General features: G+C 40.4%; 1 protein-coding gene across 1 annotated transcript in view; it reads left to right on the top strand.

Moving 5' to 3' along the window:
* Window positions 1–27,690, top strand: part of AFF3 (ALF transcription elongation factor 3) — a gene marked incomplete at both ends in the record, with an annotated part of 326,580 nt that overhangs the window by 179,433 nt on the left and 119,457 nt on the right. The window contains 3 exons of the mRNA XM_080347050.1: window positions 9,920–10,006; window positions 15,397–15,433; window positions 20,631–20,682. Of these exons, the coding sequence (XP_080203176.1) occupies window positions 9,920–10,006; window positions 15,397–15,433; window positions 20,631–20,682 (176 nt within the window). The remainder of the gene's footprint in view (window positions 1–9,919; window positions 10,007–15,396; window positions 15,434–20,630; window positions 20,683–27,690) is intronic.

The raw sequence follows: 27,690 nt of genomic DNA, 5'->3' as shown, positions 1-27,690 counted from the left end.
TCCAGCATGTTCTTAAAGGCCACCCCCATGTGTAACAGGAAGAAGTAGCTGTTTCGTGCTTCTGGCACTGGCTTCCAAGAACATGATGGTGAGTAGGGGCAGCCCAGGCAGATAATGCCCTCGCACAGACTCCCAGACACTTCTGTGCTGCTGGCAAACCTAACATTTCAAAGTAGGCATGAGGAAGACTTTTTTACTATTTTTTTCTTCTATGCCTACCCGGGGAAGGAGGGCATGTACATTACTGAAGGCAACAGGAGGCAAAGAGCAACCCAGTGTAGTGGCTGTGCTTACATGGACCTGCTGGAATACTGTTGTGCACACCCTGGTCCCTCTAGGGATCGCATCTGGGTGCCTGATGGAGAGCACCTCTACTCTCCTCTGCCATCCAACTGCTCTCCCAGGCTGAGACACAATCCAAATGTGACTTTTCAGATTAAAATCATGATAGCCAGCCTGCTAACCTTCTCACTACCCACATTAAAACTGGAAAACCTAATACTGGGTTGTCTGTATATTTAAGGAAAATATTTTAGATGATCTCAGATGACGTCTCAGGAACAGCAATGTCTTCTTAATTTGAAGATATTATATTAAAAGATCTCATGGAGTAGATGTTTCCAAAAAACAGAGAGGGCAGGGAAGAGGGCCTTGTGAGTGCTTGACTCTCATCCTGATATGCAGATGGCTAAGACACAGAAATGTGCTATTGTTCTCAGATTTGGAGACAGACATAACTTAAGAGTCTAAGGAAAAGTCTAAGAAAAAGTATCAGGGCAGCCTAGCTGAAATAATTGTACTGCCAAGAAGTCATCTGGGAGTTCTTCAACTTGTATGTGTGATTGTAGCAACTAGAGAGGTCCAGCACTGATGGACATCTCTGTGCTAAGTGCCATACAAACATGTAAGAAATAAAGCTTTGCTCCAAGGGGCACAAGGCCAGACTCAATGTCCCCATGACCAGCTGTTGGAGGCACTTTAGGACTGAGTATAGCAACCTGGACTCCATCTCTAGACAATATAGAAAGTCACTCCCATGCTCCAGGTCTTAGGTCCACTGATGTGCCCCATGCCCCTTACTTCTCCATTTTCAAATGCACAATGATGGAAGAAGCTCTTTGGGAAAGAGCATCAGTTGTTGGGAGATTATTTTCAATTTCTTGTCCTCTGGTGATCTCTAACTCCTTTCTGGGCCCAGTGTCCCAGCCTGCCGGGTATATATGGTATTCTTCATTTGTGGACACGAGTTTGTCTGTGTTCAACTCTGTACGCTTCTGTACTCTTAGCTGAACTGGTCTCTGTTGGCTTCAGCCATCACATTGTGCCGCTGTGCTACTTCTAGAATATGAACCATAAGATTTAGCACCTTTCTGTCAATTCAGATCTAGGAGGCACACGATGCAACCTTGAGAACAGATGGTTGAATTCACATACACTGAAGCATGCACTGCTACAGTGATTTCTTAATCTCATTCAGAATAAATGACTTGTATATGAACAGATTCTCCAGGTTGTAAGAGCATCATAAACAAAATTGTTTGCTAATTGCAGTCAGCCACATCCATGCAAGGTTGTCCAGGAAGGATTTACAGTCTGCTTTGCCTTGCAGAACCTCTCTGCACTATGGTAGGGAAAAGGGAAGGAGAGTCTCTGCTTTGATGCTCAGCTCCACAGATGATGGTCCCAGCCTAGTGTAATTTTCACCTGTAAATTGAACACATTTCGTCTAGTATCATTAAGAAACCACAAGTGAAAACCTCTTGGAGCTACACTTTATAGAGCCACATTTGACAGCAATTCAATTTCTAATACTTTAATTCTTCCTTTTTTCTTTCCATGGTCTTTTCTGACCCTCTCTATCATCTTTTCACACTGACCAAGAAGTTTGTTGAAGTAAGACAGAACAGAAGCTTACTTTCTTCTTGTTATGGTTGGCAGCCTTCGCAGGTACGTTAGCCAAAAGGCATTCTGGTAGCACCTTGAACCTTTACCCAGAGCACAAGGTATTTACTTCATGTAATGTCTGCCCGCAACTCGTGCACAGAGCACACAGGCACTACTATGTTACCCGTAAATTCATGAAGCTTGAAATACTCAATCAGTTGGCTGAACAAGCTGAGCTAAAATGATCAATTCATACCCACTGGTGAATCTCCACTGTAGATGCACAAAAGAGCTTTTCGTACAAGCCCTCATGTTTCTGTACAAGCCCAGGAACCCAGTAAGTCTTTATGGTACCCCCAGTCCTTTTAAACTGGTATCAGGAGTATGAAAGACTGGAACTAAGGACAAATTAGGCCAAACCAATGACTCGCTATTTCACCTTCTGTCTAGAGGGGGTGGACCAGGACCACTAATGTACTGATCGGAAAGCTTCCAGTTTCCTACAAAATAAGAAACTTGAAAAATTTGTCTACTTGCAAAAAAAATAGGGTTTTTCCCCCACCCCCCCCAAATCTTCCTTCAACGATCTCCTTACATTTAGCAGTGTAGTTTAGCCTGGAATAAAGAGGTGTTTATAGTAGAACATTACATGCATTTTTGGCAAAGATGTTTCAGTATTGCTAAATATTTACCGTGACAGTATTTTTGTCTTCTCCAAACTGCAGATGTTTTCCTTAGTAAATGTGCCTGATTTTTAGCTATGGGTAATTTTTTTTTTGTCTACTCCTTTATCCATATTGATACAATCATTCTTCAAAAACAGGATAAGACCCTGACCAGTGTCCTGGTCTTTACTTTCAATAACCTTTGTTTTAACTTTTTGAAATGTTTCCAGAGCAGTCCTGATGACACTACCATTGCTTTGTTAGCAGACTGCAGAATTAACATGCTTGTTACGATCTCTGAAAATGTCGACTATGTGCACTTTTTCATTATTATCTGAAATCATGCAGCGATCTGGACCTTGAAGTATCCTAGGTCTTTTCCTTTCCTCTTTCTCCTCCCCCAGCTCCCAAGAGGCAGCTATTCATCTTCATTAGCCACTTCTGTTAGCTTGCTGTCAACTGAGGCTAGAAAACTAGCTGCATCAGTCTTGCATGGCAATTCAGGAATTAGAATCCACAGTCCTTGGGTGCAGGAGGTTAATGCCCTAATAAAGATTGTACCTTGATTAACCACATCATCTCAGCTTGCCCAGGCAAGGCTGCTTTTCAGACAGTTTGTCATATCATACGGCCCAATGCATTCATCTAAAAACATAGCTTCTTAGCTAAGAACAGATATTCATCATTGTGGCTACAGGAGAAATTTTGTCCTTTTTTTTCATTTCATTGAAAAATATTCAAAAGTTTTTAAGGAAACCCTACACATTCTGTTCAGTGATTTACCTATAAAGGGACACATTCTTTCTTTCCTGATAGATAGAGATAAATCTTATTGTCTTTAACTCTGAGATGAGAGAGCATGGCATGGATCATACCCTAATTAACACTTACTCTTAGAATCAAACCACATTTCTCTTGGGTGTCCATATCTTCTTCTGGACTTTTGCAAGACTCATTGTTAAATAATTATAATCATACAATAAAGGACCTGAATAAGTCAGTTTGATATGTAAGCAGCTGTAGCCTTCTTTTGCATTTATCTGTCCTAGATTGGTGAACCTTGACTGAATGTTGCACGTTATTTGCAGGATGGTTCCACTAAAGCAGAGATAATATATTCCAAACAGAACCTTATTGCACGGGCATTTGTGATTTTCTCTAGAGCGAATTGGTCCACAGATCACGTTGCAAATGTTCATGATTTGGAATGGTTTAGTTCTGTAGATACCAAACATGCTGAAATTTAATGCTGAACACATTCTTTAATGCTACAGCCTGAAAAACCTCTGACCTTGTCCCTTTCCAAGGTCCTAATTTCTCTTTTCTTTCCTTCTCCGTAGCCCACAGGCACATACACACAGAGTCCCATTCCTATCAAACAGTTTCAGACGATGCCCATCCATGCAGGTCTGAAGAACCAACCACAGCACAAATGACACAGTCACAAGCTACACAATTTCCTTTGTTTCTTTACTTAGAACAAAAAAAATCCTTGACAATCACTCCCCCCTGGATTGTGACATATCTTGGGATGTTATACCATTGAAGCATATTGAAAAGAATTCATATTACGGAAAGCAACAGGGCATTTGAAGGGTCTTGGGACTGGAGCCAAAGGGGAAATGTGGTAGAATGTGTTTTGCAGCAGATTGCAATGGAAAAAAGTCTCTTGTTGAAACTATTTTAGCAGGAGTAGGGGAGACAGAAGAGCTGCTAACTGAGGTTCAGTGCTGAGCTGTCACCCAGCTTGGCATAAATGATGTCCTTACAGCTATTTCAGCCCCATGACAGGGAACTTGTAGTAGTTCCCATATTTCATCCTTCAGTTAGTGGGTGGGTGAAACCACATTTGTCACTTATCTTAAGTTTAGAAGGCATTTTGCATCATATGTGATGTAAATATTAATTATAAATTAAAACCTCCCCAAATAAGTATCAATAGATGGAAAGGAAGTAAAACAGGAAACAATAGAACAGGCGTGTCAAATTCATTTTCACCAGGGACCAATTCAGCCTGGCAGTTGCCTTCAAACGGACAAATATAATTTTAAGACTCTATAAATGTAGGAGTAGTTGCATTTATACTGTCCTAAAACTACATTCGGCCCTTTGAAGGCAAACATGAGACTGAGGTGGCCCCCGGTGAAAATGAGTTTGACACTCCTGCAATAGAAGATGGAAAATGGCAAGATATTTTATTGTGTGGTGGTGGTTCTGAATAAAAAAATAATGACAAAATAAAAGATGCTCAAATGAAAAGAGAAAAATTATCAAGTGCTCAAAGGAAACTACAGGGCTTATGAGGAAGAAGAAAAAGAGTTAAGTAGATGTAGTTTGGATAAGTGACGTCGTAAAGAAACAAGAAGAAACAGCTTTATCTTTCTATTTTACAGGTGTATATTTGAAGTTTGAGTTAGAAAAGTTGCAGCAATAACAGATACTAGAGGAATCAATTTAATTTAAAAAAAAAGGCAAGAAAATTTGCTTTTCACATTGTGGGAACCTTATCATAGTGAAATCCTATCATCTTCAACATAGTCTCCAAAAGTTTCGGTGTCGGACTCTTTGCTTTGGATGTTCGACACAAAAATAATTGCCATGTTGTCAGCTAGTGACAGTGTAGCTTCACTGAACTGAAAGGGATTTTTGCCAACTGATAGCGGTTAAAGAGTCTTCTGTGTTTAAAAAAATAGTAATAATAATAATAAAAAATCTATTTTATGAAGACAGGAGAGTAACTGGATTAGAAGTTCTCAAACTGTGTCCTGTGATAGCTTGCTAAAGTGTCTTGGAAAGCTCTGCATTAGCTTTGTGTTGCCTTGACTTCCAGCTGAATAAACGTATTTAATGCTTCCCTAAAATCTGCATTTTAGTGTAGGTAACTACACTACAAAGAGAGGGGCTCTGTGGTGCCTGTGAGCTAACCAGCAGAGTATTTGCAGAGGAAAATTGTGTCTCACCAATCTTCTATAATTCCTGCAACATGTCAGTAGAGCAGTGGATGAAGTTGAGCCAGCTAAAATAATTTTCAAAAGATGTTTGACAGGGTCCTTTATGAGATGCTACAAACATTTCTTAAATCATCATCTGTGGAGAGACAAAATATTATGAATCAAAAATTGGCTAGGTGAGCACAAGCCAAGAGGAGGATTAAACAGTCAATTTTCTTAATGGCCCAATGATAAGTTCTGGTTTTGGCAGTGGATGAACAGCAAGATAATACATGTGACTAGACTTTAAATCTAGAAGACACTGGTCTCCCTGCTTTTTATTAATTACAATTTTTCTGAATCAGTTCAGCCATTTCTGGTATCATGTGCCACACAGCAAGATTGATGGCACTAGATAAATAGCATTTTCTTAAGTCTAGAGTGAATACTATTATTTACCTCTGCATGGTACTTTTCCTGAAAAATTACCTACAAGCTAGGGTTAAAAGCCCCAGACAAAACACTGCCAAGCAGTCATTAATCCACAAGAAATGTCTCGTTAGTTAATTGTTGCTGCGGAAACTGAATTTGGAGCAAGGATACGCAATACCATAGATTTTTTTATTTGAAGGTTTTCTCTTCAGTAAGAAGAAAAGCCGAGTTGGCACATTGACTAAGATTAACTAGGCTTGGACCTTTATAGCTTGTAAAACTGGACATTCATGTATAACTGCTGCAAACTGATTTACTACAGGTGGAGACAAGTACAGTTGTAGAGTTAAACTGTGCGTGTGAATGAGACATGCCATCACCACCACCGCAAAGATGTCAGCGTGAAACATTGCTGCAACCCTCACAAGGACAAATGCATGTTTAAAAAAAAATATATATATAGATACACATATACATATATAAACATATACATACATACATACATACATATCAGTTTAGTCAGGGCTTCCTTCTTTGAACCAGAAATCTTTGTTTTCCCTATTTTTGGACCCCAAATGACTTCTTGGTGCTTCCTTTAATTAACATTTTTCAGGATTTTAAAGTTAACTTAATCAAGTTTAGAGAAAGATCTAAATCAGTTTTATATTAGACCATTATCTTGTAGAGGCTGGAACATTTTCTGGTGCCAGGCATTTCAGACTTGTTTTTCGTTTGATTAAAGGTAAAAAAATTCCCTGCTTTTTTCTCTCTAATTTAAAAAATCTTTCGTATCAATCAGTGTTCTACCACCAATTTGAAGGTGCCAAGGATCTTAAGTACCAAACTCCAGAAACAGGCAAGTCAGCTGAGCAGAAAAGAGAAGCTGTGCATGAAAGTTTACTTTAACAATAAAGATTCAGTCTTTTCTATTTAGTTAGTTAGTTGCCATTTTGGTTTACATTTTCAAACATTTCACATCATGTACTAAGAACGGTTCTGATATAATCATATGTCACCACAAATGCTTTTAATCTGTCTCAAATATCTTCAATAATCTCTAAAGTCATTAGATTTGGCACTCAGGAACGTGCTCTGGATTTGTTTCTGCTTGACCTTGCAAAGTGTTGACACTTGCTGGACACCTAAATCCTTTCTCCTGATTTTTGCTATTCTGTTCTTGGCAGCCAGAAGGAGACTGTGCACATGTTTCCCTTTTCAAAAAATATTTTACTACACTTAAATCTTACCAATCCTCAGTGGTGAAAACCTACAGTTTGGGGTATTTTTCATGTTAGCTTTCTGATTTTGTTTTCTAATTTGATTTCATTTCATAGTTGTCTGAATTCCAAAGGGTAGTGATAAATACACCGTAAGATCACAACCCAAAATATTATTCTAGTAAATTCTCATTCAGATATTCATAATAATGGAAATTATTAACCCTGGCAAATATCAGTGATCTTACTAAATCTTTGTGTCAGAAAGGGTTACATCAAATTTAAATTATGTAGAAAGCTTTATTATACACCACATCTCAAAGTAAAAAGGGAGAAGCGAAGCTAGCTGGAAAAAAAAAAAAAAGACCATTAAGGCTATTTTTCATTGAAGTGTGGATGAGAAATAATCTTGGGGAAAAGAAAAAATGAAAGATTTTGACATGTCAAAAAAAAAGGTCACCCTTATTTTTAATCAGCCCTCTGGTCCTTTCCCTGGATGAAGGCATCATTGTCAGACTGGGGCAGGCAAGCTGGGAGGGAAGAGCTCCGCTGCTGTAACAGATTGGTTTCTGCATGGCATACAGCAGACTTCTCAGAAGATGTTTCCCTGAAGGTGACAGTGGGGGTCAGCCACCGTGTAACCTGGAGGAACTGCTTCTTGGGCAAATGGAAATCATAAGTACTGAGTAGCATATTTCACAAGTAAGATGACTTTAGGTCAAAACCACCAGATGTTCCCAGTCTGCCTGCCTGCATTCTTCAATTGACAGAGGTAACGTAAAGCATTGACCTTCAGGAGAAAGAGACATTCCTGTGCCTACTTTTAGGCTCAGAACCTCAACTTGTAGTGAAGGGCAACTTTTTTTATTTGGGAATGGGGTTTTACCAGTGGAAACACCTTTAGTCTGTATGCACAACATCCCGTTTTCTAGAAAGAAAACAGATAGTCTTGTAAGGGAAAAACAGAGAAAAGCAGGTGAGAAAGGAATACTTTTTTAGATCACAGCCTTCGGATTAAATGTCCACATTGCAAATCTCCTTTTCATCAATTTATTGTCACCAAACTTTACTGTTGGAATATTTATCGATGTGTAATTCCTTAATCTTTTGAAAACAATTGCACATGTGCCAGGTATTTGTAGCAAACAGCAATCTGTTTGCCTGTGGTTTTTGTTGCCTGAGTTTAAAGAACTTGCTGTATATTAAAAATTACTATGTACCACTATTGCTGGCACTTATCAGATAAGGAAGTCATGAGATGAACAATCTGCCTCAAAGAACTGAAAAGCAAAGCAATTCTGATACTGAAACTGCAAACCAGGCACGCACATAGATTACAGAAGTACAATAAATCATGTAACTTTTTAGCCTCAAATAAAATAAAAGAATGCAGTTTTTATTAGGAAATAAACTGTTTATCAAGAATGCTTTAAAGGTGACATTTATTACTAATAAACTATGTTGAAAGGGCTGATCCTTTTATTGGCAGAACAGATGAGGACTTTCCTCTATGTAAAAAATGCCCCAGCTCAGTTCTTGCCAGGTCAGGAAACACTTCCATCAGCACTAATGAAGGATGGGCAAGAGACTCACCCACACTTTTTTTCAAACAAGAACATTTTCCTTTCTCTTTAAAAACGAATGAGTTGTGGAAATATAACTCCAGTATTATTCTGGGACTGATCGTGGATTTCAACATAACTCCTTGGAATATCATGGAGAAACAATTCCACAGTCAGCTGATGGTATCAAAACCCAGCAAAGCATCTGCCGGGCAAACAGCTGATAGTGTCAACAAGCTCCCTGCTTAGGCAGAATGTTATTTGCTCTTCAGCTCTTGAAACTTACAGGCCGACTCTTCAGGGTTGTCGTGCTCCACACTACTTCTCATGTTAAGTCTGTTAAGTTACTGTGTACCAAGTACACAAGCTGTTGGTGCTGAACATGTCAGAAAACACATCCATCCTTTAGCAGCCTGCACTAGAGAAGTATATGAAGCCTCTCTCTTAACAAAATTCTTGTTTGAAGTATTTAATTTACACCTCCCCAAAAGCAGCCTTGTTTTGGAGACCACTTGATTCAGGCTTGAATTATAACAGTATTTAATGTGTGTCTGCTTTCTACCTGAAGCTGTATCAAGAATGACTTCATGCAAGTCAGGTCAAGCCACATATATCTCTTCACTATTTAAAAATGTCCTTCAAAACAACACAGGGAGGAGACAGAAGTGGGGTGCAGCACACCTTGTTTAGGGCTCACCACATTTCCGTGTCCTGCAAGGCACAAACACATTGCAGTTAGGAGCTTATTCAACTCCTTTACAATGATTAAGGCAATTTTTGGAATTAACTGTTGAACAAGTGTTAAGCATTTATGATTCTGACCTTATCTATGAAATCTACTTCATCATTAGTCTATAGTGTGTACCCTATTACTTGGTCATGAACTGAAATTTCTCTTCCCATACTACAAAAATAAAAGTTCTTCTGTTAGTCTCACCAGCTAGAATACACTACATGATTAAAATGTGGTTGCAGATTGTCAGAAAAATCAAACCTCTCGCACTTAAGATGCATTAACTATTCAGGGAAATGAAACGGTGCTTAAGAACTGCTCTCAAGAGTCTGTGATAAAAATCAATGTCTAGATTATATGTAAACTTGGCATTTCCTAGAAACTGCAGTAACTTAAATATTCCACTACCCAGGCACTCTTGCTACTGATATATTATCATTGTCTCCTGTTGCATTGACTTTCTAAACACAGTTTGCTGTGCAATATTGTTTTTCAGGAGATGACCCATTCATGGCCTCCGCCACTGTCAGCTATTCACACACCAGGAAAGGCAGAACAAAGCAAGTTTCCCTTCCCAAACAAGGTAAGACACACAACATCATGTATAATCGTGCCTCCTGCACCTCAATATATGTCCTACACGAGCCATAAGTGTGTGAGGTCTCTCGGCTGAGGTTGATGCTGTGCTGATGACCTTATCCATGTGCGCCCCAATATCCCCTGCCTTTTTTCCGCTTATAGCCTCTGCAGGGCTACCCAGCTCTTACTTACCTACCTTCTGGCTGCGACACTGATGCTGGCATGTGGGTCATGGGTTCCTCACCACAGCTGCAAGGCAAAACAGCAGGTGTCCCTGGTAGGGTGTCCAGATGTGGTGCCTTCTGTGGGCACCTGCTGAGTCCTCTGACTGTCACCTCTGGGCACATACAGCTGCTATGAGTCAAGAAGCTCCTGCTGACACCCATTGCTCCTGCTTCATTTGGCTTTGCTAGCCAAGGTTGTTGTTGAAACCATTGCGGTCTGAGGTGGGTTTTATAATACACTGGCCTCTGCAGTTGGGGGCTGAGGAGTAAGGGTATATCCCCGGCCATCAGCCTAGTTTCGGAGGCAGCTTTGCTGGAGAGACAGGCAGCCTAGTGCCATGATGCCCAGAGGGGCCACAGAAGTATTTGCCAGGGAAGTATTTTGTCCGTCAAGGCACTAAGACCACTGGTCCTGATGATGGTCCTTTGAAACCAGATCTACTATTGCCTGTGTATCCCAGGGAGTCTGCAGAGCAGCTTGGTAAAGCTCATCAGCACAAGCTTGGAAAAACTTCATTGGTAAATCAGGAGGGAATGAAATCAGATATCCTATGCAAGACCAAATAAAATTTTCACATTGTATCACCATATACTGCTTATATGTCACAAACATCTCATGAAGTGTTCAAGCTTGAAAGATGGTATTGATGCTGTTTATAGCCTTTCTCCTGTCAAAGCAAGCTCCTTTGATAACTTTAAAGTCCATTCCGCAAAATTTAGTGCAGGGAATAATTATAACCGCACAGCCAAGAAGCCTTCAACATTTGCTTACAGTAAAACAGCTTTTCCGTGGATGAGAGTGTCATGATTTTGAAGTACCAGGGGTGTAAACCAAAACATCTCTGGCATGTTATGAAAGAAAAAGAAGGAAATCACTCACTCCCTATTTACTCATCGAAGGCAGACAGCTGATTGAGATGGTAGGCGTGCTAGAGGCTTGTTAAGTTAGAATAAGTCCAGTAGAAGACAGATGGATCAGCAGCTTACAAGCAGGTGAATTGCCCAGATATGGATGAGAAAAACAAAGTGGTGCTTGCAACTCTGAAATTTCTGCATAATGGTCACTGCATTATTTGCTTGCATGGCACACATGCAGATGTGCATGGGCAAGGTGTGCACCCACCAGTGTGTCTGTGTGGCCGTCACAAATGCACTTCCTCACAACTAAATGTATTGTGATAAATATAGGAATAGGAGAACCACAGACCATAGGGCAAAGATATGTGAATAATGGTTTCTATTGACTTTCTCATCTTCTCTCTGACTGTTCATCCATCTCTGGGAAATATTCTAATAGCTTGAACTACAGAGCTGCTTCAGAGATCTACCATACATTTTTAAAGAGCCTTTTCTAGGTGGTTTCCTTTTCTCTTACCAAAGTAGAATTTCAGTTTTACTTAAGCTTAGGTTGGACGAGATTTCATGTAATAATATACGAGCACACTTTTGTACATATAATAACATCACAACTGTATTGTGGCCTGGATGGTCTGCATGGTCAGAAATCATAGTGCCTTTTTTTTTCATACAGTGAGATGGGAAAGAAGTACCTAATAAAACTCACCAGAGTCCTAGAAAAATCCTGCATTACTGGCCATAGATCATGTTAATTTTAGACACCACCTATATTTTAAAATATTTTAAAATAATTAAAAGCTGCTTCTGTGGCTTACTCTGAATCTGTGCAGTTGCAGACTTTAGAAGGAGTCTGCTTGTCAGGCTTCAAAACGCAAAGAATGGATTCTTAATTTTTCAAACATATTTTTTAAACATCCATAAACTAGCTATTGCTTTTCACAAAGTGTGTAAAATCTTTTTTGGATCTCAGAGAGAATGTCTCCAAAACTCTTAGGAAGCTTTTCCACAGGTAAGCTACACAGCTGTCCTAACTTGTTAAAACCTAAAGACTACACCAAACTGTTGTAGATCACACATTATTCAGATAAATAGGCCTGTCAGCTAAGTAGTGGCCAAGGCCAGCAAAGAAGCTAACAGGCTAAATTCAAGGCATTGGCTTTATCTCTTAGTTTCAAGCAATGCACCGTGCCATGAATTCATTTTCCATCTTTATGGCAGTGTTGAGAGATCAGTTCATTTGCAGTGAGTCTTCCAGCCAGAGAAGCAAGTAGGCTGCAATCCTTTTTAACAGAAGACAGTTCTGAAGTGTAAAGAGACTCATCATTTTGGGAGTGAGAAAAAGAGAAGCTTGTAGGACTCCTGCCCTGTTGCAAGGATGCAAATCACCCTTACTTTTCTGTCTATAAAAACTGAGTTCAGCATCATTAGTTCCCATACATGCTTCACTGCTTTTAACCTGCAACTCAAGTAATTAGTGATCTGACAGGTTGAAACTTTAAATTTATTAATTAGGCTATTCAAGTTGCAAAGGCCACAGCAACTATGACTACAATGGTTTTGAAATCAGTCTAGTAATAGAAGCTAAATAACTGAAGTTTATATATCACAAATGTAACAGAGCCGCATATTTGAAACTGTGCATGTGCATTTGTCCCTCTATATAACTACATGCTCTTCTGAGGATGCAGGGATGCATGTGCCTGTGCTGTAGCTGTATATGAAATCGGACCTCATTAACATGGGAGGTCTGCATTAATGCAAAAGAATGAAAGTCAGGTCAGGTTTGACACGTGTGGCAGTGCTCGGTAGGTTTCCCAGCACAGCGCTGCTGGGAGAGGACATTTGGAGAACTGTCCTTCATGTAATAGAGGGCAAAAAGTTACATTTCATCCTTAACTTTGAATTTTCTTTCTCTGAGGAATTAATTTGTACTCTTGAATTTACTAGGAAGGGGCAATGACAGTCTCTTTATTTCTTGTTTTTCAAAGCTTAAGGATAATTGAATCTGTGTGATGTGACAAGCTGTGTGTGCTTTACTTTCTCCTATCTCTGTCACACTTTATAACATACAAATGATCAGGCACTATTTGATTGTAATTTTATTTAAAACATTTTAATAAATAAACTTTAAATGAATAATTAAATGTGGTAAATAAGAGCTCACTTGATGTTTGTGCGAATGAGCTTTCATGTTCAGGCATTAATTCTGTAGTCTTGTGCGGGAAAAAAATGCTGTTAATTCTGCTGCATGCTTTGCTCTCTTTCTTCATTTTTACTATGATTTCATGTCTTGAAAGTTTGATCAGCTGTTTGATTTCTAGTTATGTGTATGTGATACGGGATCAACCATCATTTTGTTATTTGAGAATTAATTTATCCGCTCCAGGAGAACTAGTGTCTTGTCACAAAGCTATTGGGTGGTCATTCTCAGTAGAAGCTAAGTTATCATAGTGATGTTATTCTTTATGTGCTCAATTCATTTGGTTTTTCCTTTCTTCCTGATTTTAGCAAGCTGGAGCAAATGCACTAGAAAATAATCTCCAGACTTGGAGACTTCATCTTTGGTTTTTAAGTTACATAAAGTCATACTTTTTTCCTACCTCAGTGGGAGCATTGTCTATTTTGCTATGAGATTTTTGTATTAGCCTTTATTACTAAGAATAATTAGTTGCTAATCAGGACACATATTTTAAAGAATCCGTTAAAAGGAAAAGTGAAAACACTATAGCTCGTATGTTTTGCTGATGTCCAATTTGAGACTATGCAGAGCCAATGGCAGAGGTAAGATTAGAGCAGAGGGTGCTTTTTTCCTGAGATTGATGAAAATGTAAAAGAGCAAATGAGATCCTTATTTAGTGGTTTCAAACACTTTTACAAACCCAAAGGTATTTCAGAATTATTGTATTTTCCCAAACTTCTCTAAGTATATAAATTCACTATTCAGGAAACTGAACATGCTCTAATGGTCTACTTTTATCGACAGCCTGGTTGGCTACTGGAATAGCATTTAAATTCAAGCGTACATGTCACTACATCACCACTGCAAGCTAATCCTGACTTCTTAAGATCATATTCAGTCACTAGGAAAAAAAAAAAAAAAAAGACAGGCTTAAATATGCTTTCATCAGAAGCATTCCCAAAAAGCTGAGGCAATTTGTCAAAAGTAGACAATTTCAAATTATTGAGAAATTATTGTCAGCGTGTGAAACACAGTACAGATCTTTTCACACTGCAGCTGAAGGTAGAAACTCTTAGGGCCTGCCCAAGAGTTTGATGTCTCACATTTCAGTTGTGTAGGATGGCAGTGAATTGCAGATGTGTATTATAGCATAAAAATTACAGATTTAAGCCAGGCAGTCCGGAGAGCCATGGCTTCTGAGCAAATGGTGCAGATTGAGGGGATTTGACTGAGCCCTCAGGACCCCAGTGCCTGTGGTCCAGCCAAGCCCTGTTTAGAGATGCCAAGAAACTTTTGGGGGCCCCAACCCCTGAGACTGCTGAGTGACTCAGCAGCAACATCTCAGCTCAGCCGAGTCAGAGCATCCTTGAGCTCTCTGGAGACTTACAGTTCCTTTCTTGATGAGTCGTGCATTTGACCCATTGCTCAGCCTCTGTGGACCAGGGATCTGGTCCAGCACCCAGTTCCTCACTGAAAATGATTTAATCATTTTAGATTAATAATGATCTCAGTATCTTTTTGTTGCAGTTTGTATTTGTATTTCCCTTCTATTTGTAAGCTTCTTTTATATTTTTATGAATGCAAACAAATTCTATTAGTAAAATATGTGAACATTTGCATGTGAGGAAAAATGGTCTGATTTATTTCACTCTATTTGTAGATATTGCGGTTGTGATACAAGGTTGACCTTGTAATCTTGGGGACCCAGAACTAAAGTCTGTATTTCCATTCTCTGGTGCTGTCAATATCAACCTGCGAAAAAGAAAGACCAGCTATGCTACTACCTCAGGAATCCAATGGTCCATGAAACAATATTGGTCCTCTCATCGAAACTTATAGAAGATAATAGACGAGTTTTGGCTGATCAATAAATGAATAGTGAGCAGGAGAGTTGTAATAGCTATACAAGGAATCGCACCATTATAGGGTTGTTGTGAAATACGTTTACAAGCCTTAGAATAAATAGATTTTCAGAGAAATATTGGATTTATTCTTGTAATTGAAAATTGCTTGGAAACTGATTGAACAATTAACAATATTGTCTGTATTATTAAGGTAATGTTCAAGCAAATATTGCAGCTAAAAATTCCTGTAAAAATAACACACCATATCTTTCTTCTATTTTTACTGTAGGAATCGCAACAGGGATCTACAGGGCACAGCAATACAAGTAAGTACCAACTCATTTTCTGTCTGCGTTGGGTGGAGGGGCTGACAATGACCATGGAAAACAAGCGACTGATAGAGTAATGAAGCAGCAGCAGACTGGGATGGCGCAGAGCCTCAGCAGGCAGCACTTGGCTGTGGCCAAATGTGGAGAACTGGACTGAAGAGTCACCATCAAAATGTCAGCTCTTTTGGTGGACTGGGAAGAACAAAAAGGTTTCATTTCGTTATGGCCATTTCATTATGTAGATTAGAAAGACTGAAAGGGCACAAGAGTGGCTTTTTTAGAAAGCCAGGAAAGAGCTGACCTAGTTGTGCAGCCAGATCCAGACTGCCAGAAAATTCTGCAGGAGGGTTTGTTATCATTTATCTTTCATAGGCAATGGTATATTTTGTGACTATTGCACAGAAATAAGCTACACGAATCCTGCCAAACTAACACCAGATAATGTCTCAAAGACCATATGGCCGTGGGTCTTTTTGGCTAGCCATGTGGGCAGGGGAGTGATGTGTGCTTGTGTGGCTCCTGGTTGGGGCTTTTCAGTGGACTCCAATCTACAATTCATGATGCAGATCAGCAGCACTTTAATTACACTTGGTTATGGTAAAAAACTTTGCAGCTGTATTGAAAGGAAAGGTTGAATTGTTCTGCGAAACAAAATATTAATCCTCTCCCCTGACACCTCTGACTGTTGTTAATGTTGTCTTGCATATTAAAAATACATGCTCCTATCCTGCTCTCAACATAAAATCATCTCAACTGAAAGAACTATTTTGCTAGCTTCCTGACCTGTCAGCTAGCACAGAGCCCTGTTTGTAAATTATGAGGCTGTGATGAAAAATGCCCTGAGCTGGTAGGCAGGGCTTTGGAAGTGGCTGGTCACCCACTGCGTGAGGGAGAAGACATCCAGAGAGACAAGGCCGGGAGATGTAGGCTATTAAAACGGTGTGGCTCTGTGCTGGGGAAAGGTCAGCATGTGGAAGACAATGTGGCGAAGAAACATGCAGCGGTGTCACTTAATTGCTGGCATCGGTTTGATATTGCTGCGAGTACCAGCACTAAGGAAATAATAAAAGGCAAAGGGGATGAGGTTCTGTCAGAAAATAATGAATACAGTAATGAGAGAAAGAAGCACAAAAGGGCCATAATAGAGAGGGCTCTGTGAACACACGCAGAGTCAGAAGCATGACAAACACACCAGCTGAGCTGAAGGCTTTGCAATGACATCAGAGGCCACAGTGTTTGGCCAGCTTTGGTCATAGTTTCATTTTGAGTATTTCATTTGTTCAAAACTTGAATAAAACAGATTGGTTCTGCAGATCCAATGAAACATGCTTTCCTGTGAATTAGGAAATCGGTCCTACCTCCTCACAACTTCTCTCTGCTCCTTATTCCAGTGGTCTCTGACCTCACTTTATTTTCAGTTTCCCTATCTGCCCTCCCACACCACAGTACCTCCAGGTTCTTCCTACCTCCTCATTCAGCCTGCTCAGCAAAATCAGCATATATTTGCAGCTGGACTGGAGCTGCACTTGTTACTGCCTGGCTGAAGGTAGCCAAACCAAAGAACAGCTGAACGCATGAAGAAACATTTTCTTCATTGGGGGCAAAAGTTAGGGTGGCTGTCAGACACCTGGACACCTTTCCTGATGTTGCAGAGGGAATTTTACTACCTCTGAAACCTGTGTCCATGAGGATTTCTGTTGAAGTGGTGGAATAAGACATCAAGTAAGAGACAGTTAGAATGAGACATAGACCTTACCAGTTCTTTACATGGAAGTCAAAGGAAATTTGGGAGATAAAGGAATTGGATGTGAGGAAATGCCAGCAGATGACTCTATGTGGGAAAGAAACCTAATGGTCTATGTACTGTGTTATCCAAATGCACATCTTCAGAATCTCAATTAGCTGTTATTTCCCATTGCACCATGTCTTCTTTGGAATGGCTCTTGAGCCTGTCATTTGCAGTGGTTTTACTCCAGATGCAAATGTCTTTCTCATGGATGACATCTGCATTTCTCTCATCTTTCCCTCTCAAGGAAATTAAAGCATTTAAAAACCCATAATGGCTGAAGTTATACTGCTCTGTCCCAATGAATATTATTTATCCCTGTTACTCAGAAAGGGAAACATGGCCTGGTTAGTTTGAGTGACTCACCCAAATTCCAGCTCTGAGAAGAAAAATCCTTTCCTCCCCACCCACAATTCAATGACAAAATCCTACAAAAGTTCATTTGAAATTCATTTTGAAATGAAAGAAACCTGGACACATCTCCTCCAGTTGTACATAAAAAGGTTAGGAAGGGAGTTGTATGAGGTGAGGTAGAAGCTAGCAAAGAACTCCCAGCTCTGTAGCTGAGGGTCAAAGGACTGATGGTTGTTTCCACTGTGTGTTTCTGGAGGCGTGTGTATGCATACACATACCAACACACAGACACACACACACGTCCATACCTGTTTCAGGAGACATACACAGTGCTTAGCACCTGAAATAAGTGTGCCAACAGCAGTCCCATAGAAAAGTGGGTAGCATATTTGTTGTCAATTCCAAAGAGACTAAGAAAAACAAAGGATGACACATATTTACACATAAGAAGAAGCCAGAGCTAGAGAGGATTTAGCAATATGGCAAATGCCAGCCTCCCACAATGGTACCTGCATGCATTTGGCAGGTTATATGGCAAATAGAAAACAAATCTTAGTCTGGCCAAGAGTGAGTGTGAAACAACCAAGTTGTTCTGAGAGGTAATTCCCTTTTACATATGTTTATCCAAAAACCTTATCTGTACTATATTTGTACTATACTTAGTCTATACACATTTTAAAAATGTCTATAATTCAGTCAAGTGAGGACAAAGTTGGTAAGAACTGATAAAGCATTAATGGCCAGATTTTCTACTCTGATAGGCCGGACTGATGTGTTTCTACCATCTGTACAGGCTACATCCTCCCCCTCTGCACAGAAGCATGTTCAGTGACGATTAGCATAAAAGCAGCTGCAAATGCTTACTGTAGGGTAATTCATTAATATCCAGTTCGGCTAAATCACAGAGATTCCCTTTTCTCTCTCCTCACAGTACTTACGCTCTTTCGCTTGTAGCTGCATTAACATACATTGCTGAAAGTAGAACTGATGTGAACTCTGCTGGCAAAGCACTCAGGAATCCATATTCCCTCTCACACTCAAACAAACCAGTGTTCATGGTAATAATTCGTCACTTATAAAAAGTCTAAGTTACAAATAGAAAATCTTTGAATATACGCCAACTGTTACTGTTGGTTTCTTGTTCCAAATTACCATAATGCAGATGAGCTCCAGGACTCCAGGCACCCTAAGGCTGACAAACATATCTTGTGGCAACAACTTTCTAACCAAGTGAGCTGATCATCTGGATATACTTTCTGAGGTCTCTGCAAAAAGTGAAAAGTGACCTAGAGATTATGGAGTGGATGTATTCCATCCTGTGTGGATGCCCAACTCATGCCTAAATTTTAGGTGCTTTTAGCTGTTCTCATGCAGTAAGTGCTTAACTTCCCTAAAGGTCCACAGAGAGGCATTGATGTTTTTGAAGTCATCCAGAGCTTTCCCCATCCTGCTCACTAAAGTTTAGGCATCTACACTAGGTAGACACAAACCCTTCCAGAGAGGAGGATGAGATCTAAAAGCACAACAGCAAAGTGTTTGCAATACCCAGAACCTCTTTTATAAGACATGTGCTTCCAGAAGGTTGCTGTCTAGAGTAAGTCCTCTCCATTTTGCTTCTGTACATCAGTGGAATGGCATTGAAGGCAAAACCCTACCTCTTCTGAAGGCAAGTTTTCCAGAGGTGCCTCTTACAGCTGTTGCTGACACCCCAGCGCTGTACGGAAACAGAGGGTGAGGACTTGGTCAGCAGCAAATGGATGATGCATAAGTGCTCATGTGCATGGAATAGGTTGGGGGCTGGTCCAAAACCCACTCAACCCAAGCCACTGGGCAGAAAATCAGACAGCAGCGAAACAGCCTGACTAAAGTAAGCGCTTCTCACATTTTTTTTTCAGAAGGCACAGGTGCATTTTGGTTTAACGAAGCTCATTAAAAGGTAATGGAGAAAAACACATCCATCAGTAAACCAGTCACACTCAACCTCTGTGCCTCCTTGTCTGCTAGGCAACATAAACTCCTGTGTAGACAGCTATTAGCATCCAGCGACACACAAGAGGAGAAGCAGCTGCACAGTTGCTAGGTCCAGAATTCAAGTTCAAGGTGATTCAGGTGGAGTCTGATACCCTGTATATCCATCGTAGAGCTAAACAAAAATCTTACACGAAGGTGCAGCTCTCTCAGGTAACTCAGAGAGCAATAATTATAGCAAACATCAGCCTTGCCTTTCTGTGCGGGGAAGAAAAGAGGGAGAAGGACTTGACCTGACTTAGAAGAAGCCGCACCATCAGCTAGCAGCCTGCTTCCCTGGTGTCTGTGCTGTGTAACTAAGTTGTGTTGGGCAGGCATATTATTTTGGACCCAAGAATGGGATCATCACAAGTGCACATGCCGTACCAGGACCCATGTGAGTTGTAAGGAAATGTGAAGACGCATCCCTTGGGCCTCTGATACTAGTCAAACATTGGGGTACCTGGCTTCTAGGGTTGAGTGCCTAAGCCAAAATATACAACGTAGTGAAGAGGACTTCCCCAGACCCCACTTACAGGAGCTGAAGATCAGATCCTCAGTCTGTCAAAATGAATGTGGATCAAAACATCCATTGGCAGAATTTTGTCCTAATCACTGCCTTACAGGCTCTCCTGGTGCTGTTTTGCTGCGTATGAAATAATGACTGTTCCTGGAGCGAGATTTTGGAGCATGTGCATGTTGGATGGGGTACACTCTTAGTAGCAGAGTTGTACAGGCCTGGAGAAATCCTTTCCATTGCCCCAAAGCCTGCTATCCCTGGTAAAGCTTTTATCCTCTAAACAGCCTTTCTTGTGGAGTTTTCCTGCCTGACAATTCCAGAGTCTGTGTGGCAGTGACAAGAAAAGTCAAGCCAGGGCTGACCCCTGCTTGCAAATGCTCCCGCAGCCCCATCATTGCCTCGGCAGCAGTCTGCACGTGTGGCAAGAGCGGCCAGTGTTAGCGATGAGTGAAGGGCTGGACATGTCACATCTAAGCAGTTTCCATACTGACCCATTTCTGATGTCATTTTCTTCTTCTCTTTTAAAGGGAAAAGCGATGTAGAGCCAAAGAGTCCAGAGAAAAGCGCAACCCATACATCGTAAGTCACTTTTGTGTTTAAGGTTGGAGAAGGCAGCTGTGTTTTTATCAGATTTGTTGAGCAAAATAGACTTTGTTCATTTTCATTAAAATAAAGCTCTTTCACTGATGCTTTTCTTGAAATGGCTTTTTATATAATGACTAAACATTAATTATTCCTAGAACTTTTGCATGCCGGTAAGTCAAAGATCCTTGCAAGTGAAATGGCTCCAGATCATGCTAAATAGATATGATTTTTGTGGGTGTGCAAGTCTGGCCTTTACAACTTGACTTCAACATTACCTTAATGCTGCCAGAGTTTGTCACTCTAGCTAAAAAACATCATGTCACACATGCCTTTGATGTACTGATGTAATTTTAAAAGACTGCAGTCCGCAGCTTCACCTCTGAATTACTTGAAATCCAATTACAGCTGTCTCTGGTTTCTCACTATTTTGGTGGTGATTTTGAATTAACAAAAGAATTTGAGAAATAGATAGGAACAGGCACTTGTAATATATCAGTGTTCACCTTCACTCTACTGCAACAATAGAAGCTTTTACCATTTTTAACTCTAGTATACAAAGCACTGAATTGTTTTGCCAACATAAACCAGTCTATGAAACAGATGGGCTGCAAGTTAAAAAAAATAAACAGCATCCATCTCCCAAACTGAGCTAGATAAGTAAATTCCTTTAATATCTACCAGGCAGGAGCATTATGAATTTCTGCTAAACCGTTCACCTTTTTAATCTCATTTGAGGGAGGGAAGTTCTTGTAACAGTCAGTCATGTGAATTTTAGAGTGCATCTTACCCATAATTTATGTTTTCTGTTTCATGTTATTTAAATTCAGAGCATTATATCATGTAAATCTCACAAGGTGTCACCATTTGTTACATGTCCAAAAGTAGTCACAGAAGGAGGTACAATAATGGTGATTTATTGTGGGATGTTTTGATTTCTGCTGCAAATACGCATTAAAAATCCTCTGGAAATGAATATAGAAGGAGATTTGACATGGTGTAAGAAATGACTAGTCCTACAGATTGTGTTGTGGAATGTAATTACAATATGTGAGGATATTTAGCCAAACTTATTAAATTAATTAAGCATTAGCAGCCTTATACCTTCTGATAGTATGATTACTGGGAATGGTTAATAGACTGATTGCAATAATTATCATTTTTTAAAATAATATCACAATAACGACCAAAAGAAGAAGAGTTTTAATGCCATCTGGAGGTATTTTGGAGAAATGAACACATTTATTTTTGCTGATATTTAGCAATATGTAAAACATAAGCTGTCCTCCAAAGTGGTGGGTTGTTTTTTTTTCTAGTTAATCAGTGTTTTATTCATGAGTAGTGTTCTTTATTTTCCTTTCTTCTCCTTCATCAGATTAAAACCATGTAAGATCTCTAAACCCACAATAGGGGTGTCTCTGAATCCAGAATTTGGATTCAGACATACTCCCCGATATGTTTATGGTTTTGGTTTGAGACTGCCTGCTGTGTTATATAGTGTGCTGTATTAGATACAGCAGACTTTAGAATCTGTTTAGGCTTGAAAAGTTCCTTTCCTAATAAGAGATCTTAGTACAACCATCTGAAACTGTGCTGTCTGCTAGATATAGTAGACTTATAGTGCTTATCTTTAAATTGTTACTATATGCTAAGGCTACCCCACAGCAGATATTGGTTCCCAGAGCAATTTTTAGTAGAAACAACTGTTTACCACTGATGAATGAATGTGTTCAAGAAGCAGAGGCCCCTCTAGCTAGAGAAATCGTTTGTGTGGCAAAGGAGGCAGAAGATGATGAGAGGAAGGGAACCAGTAAATGCTGTGCCAAAAGAGAAGGAAGAAAATGAGAGGGATGCAGCTAAAAAGGAGGAAAATGAACCACAAACACTAAATTTTCAGAAAAAGATACAAAACTGAGAGCAGTGGAAGAGAAAAACAGAGGTCAAACAGTAGAATTGAGAAAGAAGGGAGAGCAATACAAGCAACAGCTATTAACTAAAATGTTTGTGTTACTGAATAGAGGGCTGGATACCTGAGTGATACAGTGAACTAAATTAACTCATGTTGATGTGTGGGTGCACACTGACGTCCCAGTTCTCTTTCTACTGCCTTCTGTCGGCCTTCCCCAGGTTCCTTCTCTTTTTCACCTTCTTCTAGGACAGACTTTTATCCCTGTTTCTCAGGCAGTCGTGAATACAGACTTTATCTGTTCCTTTGGGGATGTTCAGCTTGTGCACACACAAGGTGCACAACCAGAAGGACTTGCCACACACACATACACATACACACAGTGCTGGGGTCTGTCAATGGATGTGCTCTTCCCCTGCGGACATGGAGAAGCCCATGCCCTTGTGCAGCTGGACGAGAGACCTGGCAGCGCCCAGGCCTGCAGCCAGGAGATGGTGGGGGAGTGCAAGTGGAGAGGTGTGCGAGGGGGCACAAAAGCCACCAGGGATCCCTGTGGGCAAAAAAGCCTGCACCCTCTTGCGAGGTGTCATTCCCCTGAGAGAGCTGAAGGGGTTCGGTTGGCATTTCCCGGCAGGGGTGCTCAAAAGAGGACATTGATCTAGGAGAGTTGGCACATTCATGCCTGACCAGGAGGAACTGTGGATTCGTATCACCATGAATCAGTGTTTGCCTGTGAAAATGGAACAAACAACAACAAAAAATCCCACAAACCAAGTCATGTTGGCTTAGATAAAAATAACAGAAAAGACAGGGAGGAGCAAATTAATGTTTCTTTCTTACAAATGTCTTTTTTATTTTCCTCAGGCATGTTACAAGCCACACACTCAAGCCAAGCTTATATGACTCAATGGCAGTTAATTTATCCTTGGTGCAGATTTACTGCCTCCATCCAAACATTATTTATGCAGCTTCAACGGACAGGTTGATTACCCTCCTGAATCAGGCAGTGAGGTGCTTGTGAACTGAGCATTTACATGAAGTCTTCCCTCGAGGCGTTTCTCCTGTCTTGTCCAATGGGCTCCAGGTCCGCAAATAACAGATATGACCCTGTGACCTGGAGCCCCAGGGCCAAACATGCTACCTGTAACCCCCAAGAGTATAGAAATTTAGAGTGCAGGACTCATGGTCATCTGTTCGGAAGGGTTTGGGTACGGTAAATGTATCATTCTGAATAGCATTATGTATAGGGTTTTTTTCCTGTATGCATTAACTCCCTACATAGACATGGTGTGACATAGCTCTTTACTGATAATAATATTAAACATTAAGAAAGCACAAATACACAAAGCATTAGGTGATAGGCATTAATTGATGCAACATCCTAATGAGGCAGATAAATAAGGGCAGTTATTACAATGCTAGAGATAGCTCAGATGTAGGAGAATGATGCAAAAGCAGAGAGGAAGTCTGAGCAGAGCTGTATCCTTTTGCACAATATTCCTATGGCCTGTACCACATAATAATTGCTTGAGCTGGCACTGAAAAATTGCAGTAAAAGGTGCAAACAATACAAAAGTGTTAAACTGTCTGGAGTCTTCCTCAGTTGATTCATGTTCCTTGTAACTGAATACTTTTAAAGCCATGAGAATTCTGGATTTGAAGGGTTTTGTTTTTGCTGTACTCTTAATATGTACAGCTCTTTATGGGTCATCTGCTTACAGCTTTGTTGAGCATTTGTAAACTTTTAGGAATGTTCACAAATATCCGGAATTGTTTTGTTCTTTTGGTTTTTTGATAAACAGTTCAATTTTCAGTGGTCAGAAAACTTTCACACATTTTGTTAAGCACACCTGATTTTTATTAAAATCCTTTCTCCCGTTGGTTTTACCAGTCGTAATCTGAACGGCTGCATTAAGGAGCTGGGAAGGCATTAAGAATGAGTGCTCTTTTGTTCTTTAATATTTTCAGGTGCAGGATTTTAGTCTTTCCTTGGCATAATTCGATCCTGTCAGTAAACCTTGGAACGTTGCAATTAAAACTTTTAATTTTATAAAACTTCTGTGCAAGGAAAAGTGATTCCAACCAGTGCATGTGTTTTGGAGGACCTTGTGGTGCCACAGCAACTCCTCTCTGACCCACGGGTCTGAGATCTTCCATCCTCTCGCATGCAAAATATGACAATAATTCAAAAGTGGCACAAATACACAAAGCACTCGGCAAGGCTCCTGCTCTTGGGATGACTTTCGATGTACTGTCTGTTGTGATGTTCTTCAGTACCTTTGTGTTTGTAAATGATTTCCAGTTCAGACTACCCAAGGTTAATAATGCCTGACTGTGATTCACTGCTGTGCATTTACCTCGACATTTCTAGTGCACTTACTTAATAATATCAGGGCCAGCAACTAGATACCTCGGTGCTGTCTCTTTATTATCCCTCCCACAACTGTTTTCATGCTGAGCTGCTCCAGATTTTTCCCTCCCTTTTTACAAGAGAATTAACCAAGATTGAGGGAGGCTTTTATAATTTATGGCAGTTATGCAAGTTTTGTCCTTTGCTAATACTCTCTGAGAATCTCAGTGATCTCAGGGTGTGTGTTTACTTCTTTGCTTTTGCCAGGCAGAAATAGATGTTGGCTCTGTTCCTTCCTTGCACTGGTCCCCAGCATCACTTGGAGAATAGTTTTCTCAGGGACATCTTCATTAAGAGGACTAAATTCAGCAGTTTCCAAGCTGCCCATTTGGCAAAGATTAGTGCTAGAGTCTCTTGGCCATCCAGCAGCTGCTAATCAGTCTCATCACCCTGATTCTCCTTGAGGAAGGAAATAGGAAACGGGTGCTCAGAGCAACATGACTGTTGTTCTTGTTTGATGCCACCTGTGTCTGTATTGGCACAAGCATGTCCTGTTGGTTTCTTGCTTTTTCTTCCTCTCTTCTGTCTTGCTCTCTGTATCTTCAGAGTGATTCACAGATGATAGTTACTCAACAGCCAAAAGCTGCTGCTGGTTTCCCCTTCCACAGATGGGAAGACTGAGGCAGAGGGATTACAAGGTGCCTCCAGAGAACAAAGAGAACCATTTTCAGATGCAGGAGGTCAGCTTGAGCGAGTGCAGCCAACACACTGTCCTGCTCTTAGCCCCAGGAGAGCTCGGCTTCTCACATCTGGCTCATGTGTGGTCTTGAACCAGGACCATAAGTCTCTCAGGCAACAACTGCAACCTGACTGAGCACTGGAGTTGGAAGAAGAGCCTTAATCCCACCTCACTTCACCGAAAGGCCTGATGCAAGTTAAATTTAACCTTGGCTTTCCCCCACCTAAAACAATAATTAGACCGCCATGAAGACCATCATCTCTTTAATATTTGTACAAAGTGTTGAAAATTCTAATGTTCTGTAAAAATGGCTAAGGATTACTCACCCAGAACAGTAAAGGAAATGAGTGGTAGTTTAAGCTTTTAAAGACAGACTTAGGTAGTAAGTGTTAAATGTCCTGAGGAGTGCCAGGGGTGAGGAGAACGGGAGGGCAGGAGCTGCTGCCTCTCCTGGGCAATCACAGACCTGGTGAGCACGAGCAGCCCCTGTACCATCACCACACTCCCATCCTCCCCCCTCAGTTTCAATCTTAGCTTCTTGTGACAGCAGTCACCCAACTTCAATTAAAAGGTACATCTTAGGTATCGTTCTATTTGTTTGTCAAAAGGATCGTGATGGCTTAAGTCAATTGAATTAGAAAAGAGCTCACAGATGAGTCTGGAGGACAATGGAAAGGGTAAAGTCCATGCAACTGTGGAATTCTGTTCTAAGAATAGGGTTGCCCAGATTTTTCTGGGGTATATTCCGCTTCCAGCTTTCAGATTAAGATACCAGGGCAGCTTCCCAAATAGTCTTCCACAGCTCAAGTTTGGGGCATTTTAGATGGCAAGGAGCCTGCAGCAGACACGTGTTGGCCAGTGATTTAGTAATGCCTCATTTAGTGACTCTGTGGGCTCTATTGAGGGCCACCATGAGTATTTCAACTTGCTTGTGAGCCACAGATGGGCCTCCTCTGCCCAAAAATACAACTTCCAAGGGGTGGTAAACAATATGAAATGACATCTTTTACAATAATTTTTAATATGTATTGTTTCTGAAAACATCAATGCATTGTATCATCAATGGACATCTGTGATGTTTCTGAGAGAAGTCTTGCAGACCGTGCTAAAAAAAAAGAAGGAAAAAATGATGAATGAAGGCAGTGTTTTTCAGAGTGATGGAGGTCTTGAAAACTGTAAAAGTGAAAGGCTAATGTTTATCCATGAACCAAGTTGCTGGCAGAAGAAGAAGGCTGGCTTCATTGCACTATTCCACCTGTTTACTTGAGCCTCGGCTCAGAGAGCTATCCCCTAACACTGCCAGACTGTCACTCTGCTCAGCCAGTCCAGCAAGAACAGCTAAAAACATACTCCTCAGCTCTAAAATTCCCATGAAACAGTTCTTTTTTCTGCCCTCTCCCCTGAAGATTTACCCTCAGTACATGTACAGAGTATTTCTCTGTGTATGAAATGTATAGACCGTTAAAAAAATACAATTCCACTGTAACTTCTCACTCCAAGAAACATACTGGTTTCACCTGTGGGATGTGTCAGACCCACTGCTGTGTTTTCACAACACTGTTGTGAACTTTGCCTACCAATTCCTAACCTTTTCTGAGCACAGATTTTTTTTGTTTGCAGTGTACAATGCTGCTGATACTTCACAACAAACTATTGTAAGTTGATACCAACAAATCTATTTTCTTCATATGCTATAAAGACATTTCCTTGGAAGACATTTTCCATTTTCTCACACAGGTCTTGACTGAATCTGTCTTTGACGTTTAGCAAAGTTAAGGAGGAAGAATGGATTGGCATTATTGGTGATTTTTTAGTGTGCCATGTAAAAATTATAGATGTATAGCAGTTGAAGATGAAACAGGTCAAAAATTTTAAATAACATACAAAGTCATATAAAAAGATCTTAAAAACATGATGTCCACAAAAGCAGATGAGATGGGGCATATTTGTTTGGTTTAGAAAGAAAATACCTGGATGCCAAATCTGATCTTAATTGCAGTGGTGGTTCTC

The sequence above is a fragment of the Nesoenas mayeri genome (assembly GCF_963082525.1).
Source record: "Nesoenas mayeri genome assembly, chromosome: 1".
Classification (NCBI taxonomy): domain Eukaryota; kingdom Metazoa; phylum Chordata; class Aves; order Columbiformes; family Columbidae; genus Nesoenas; species Nesoenas mayeri.
Note: the sequence above shows the minus strand (reverse complement) of the source record. Positions and strands in the feature narration are given on the sequence as shown.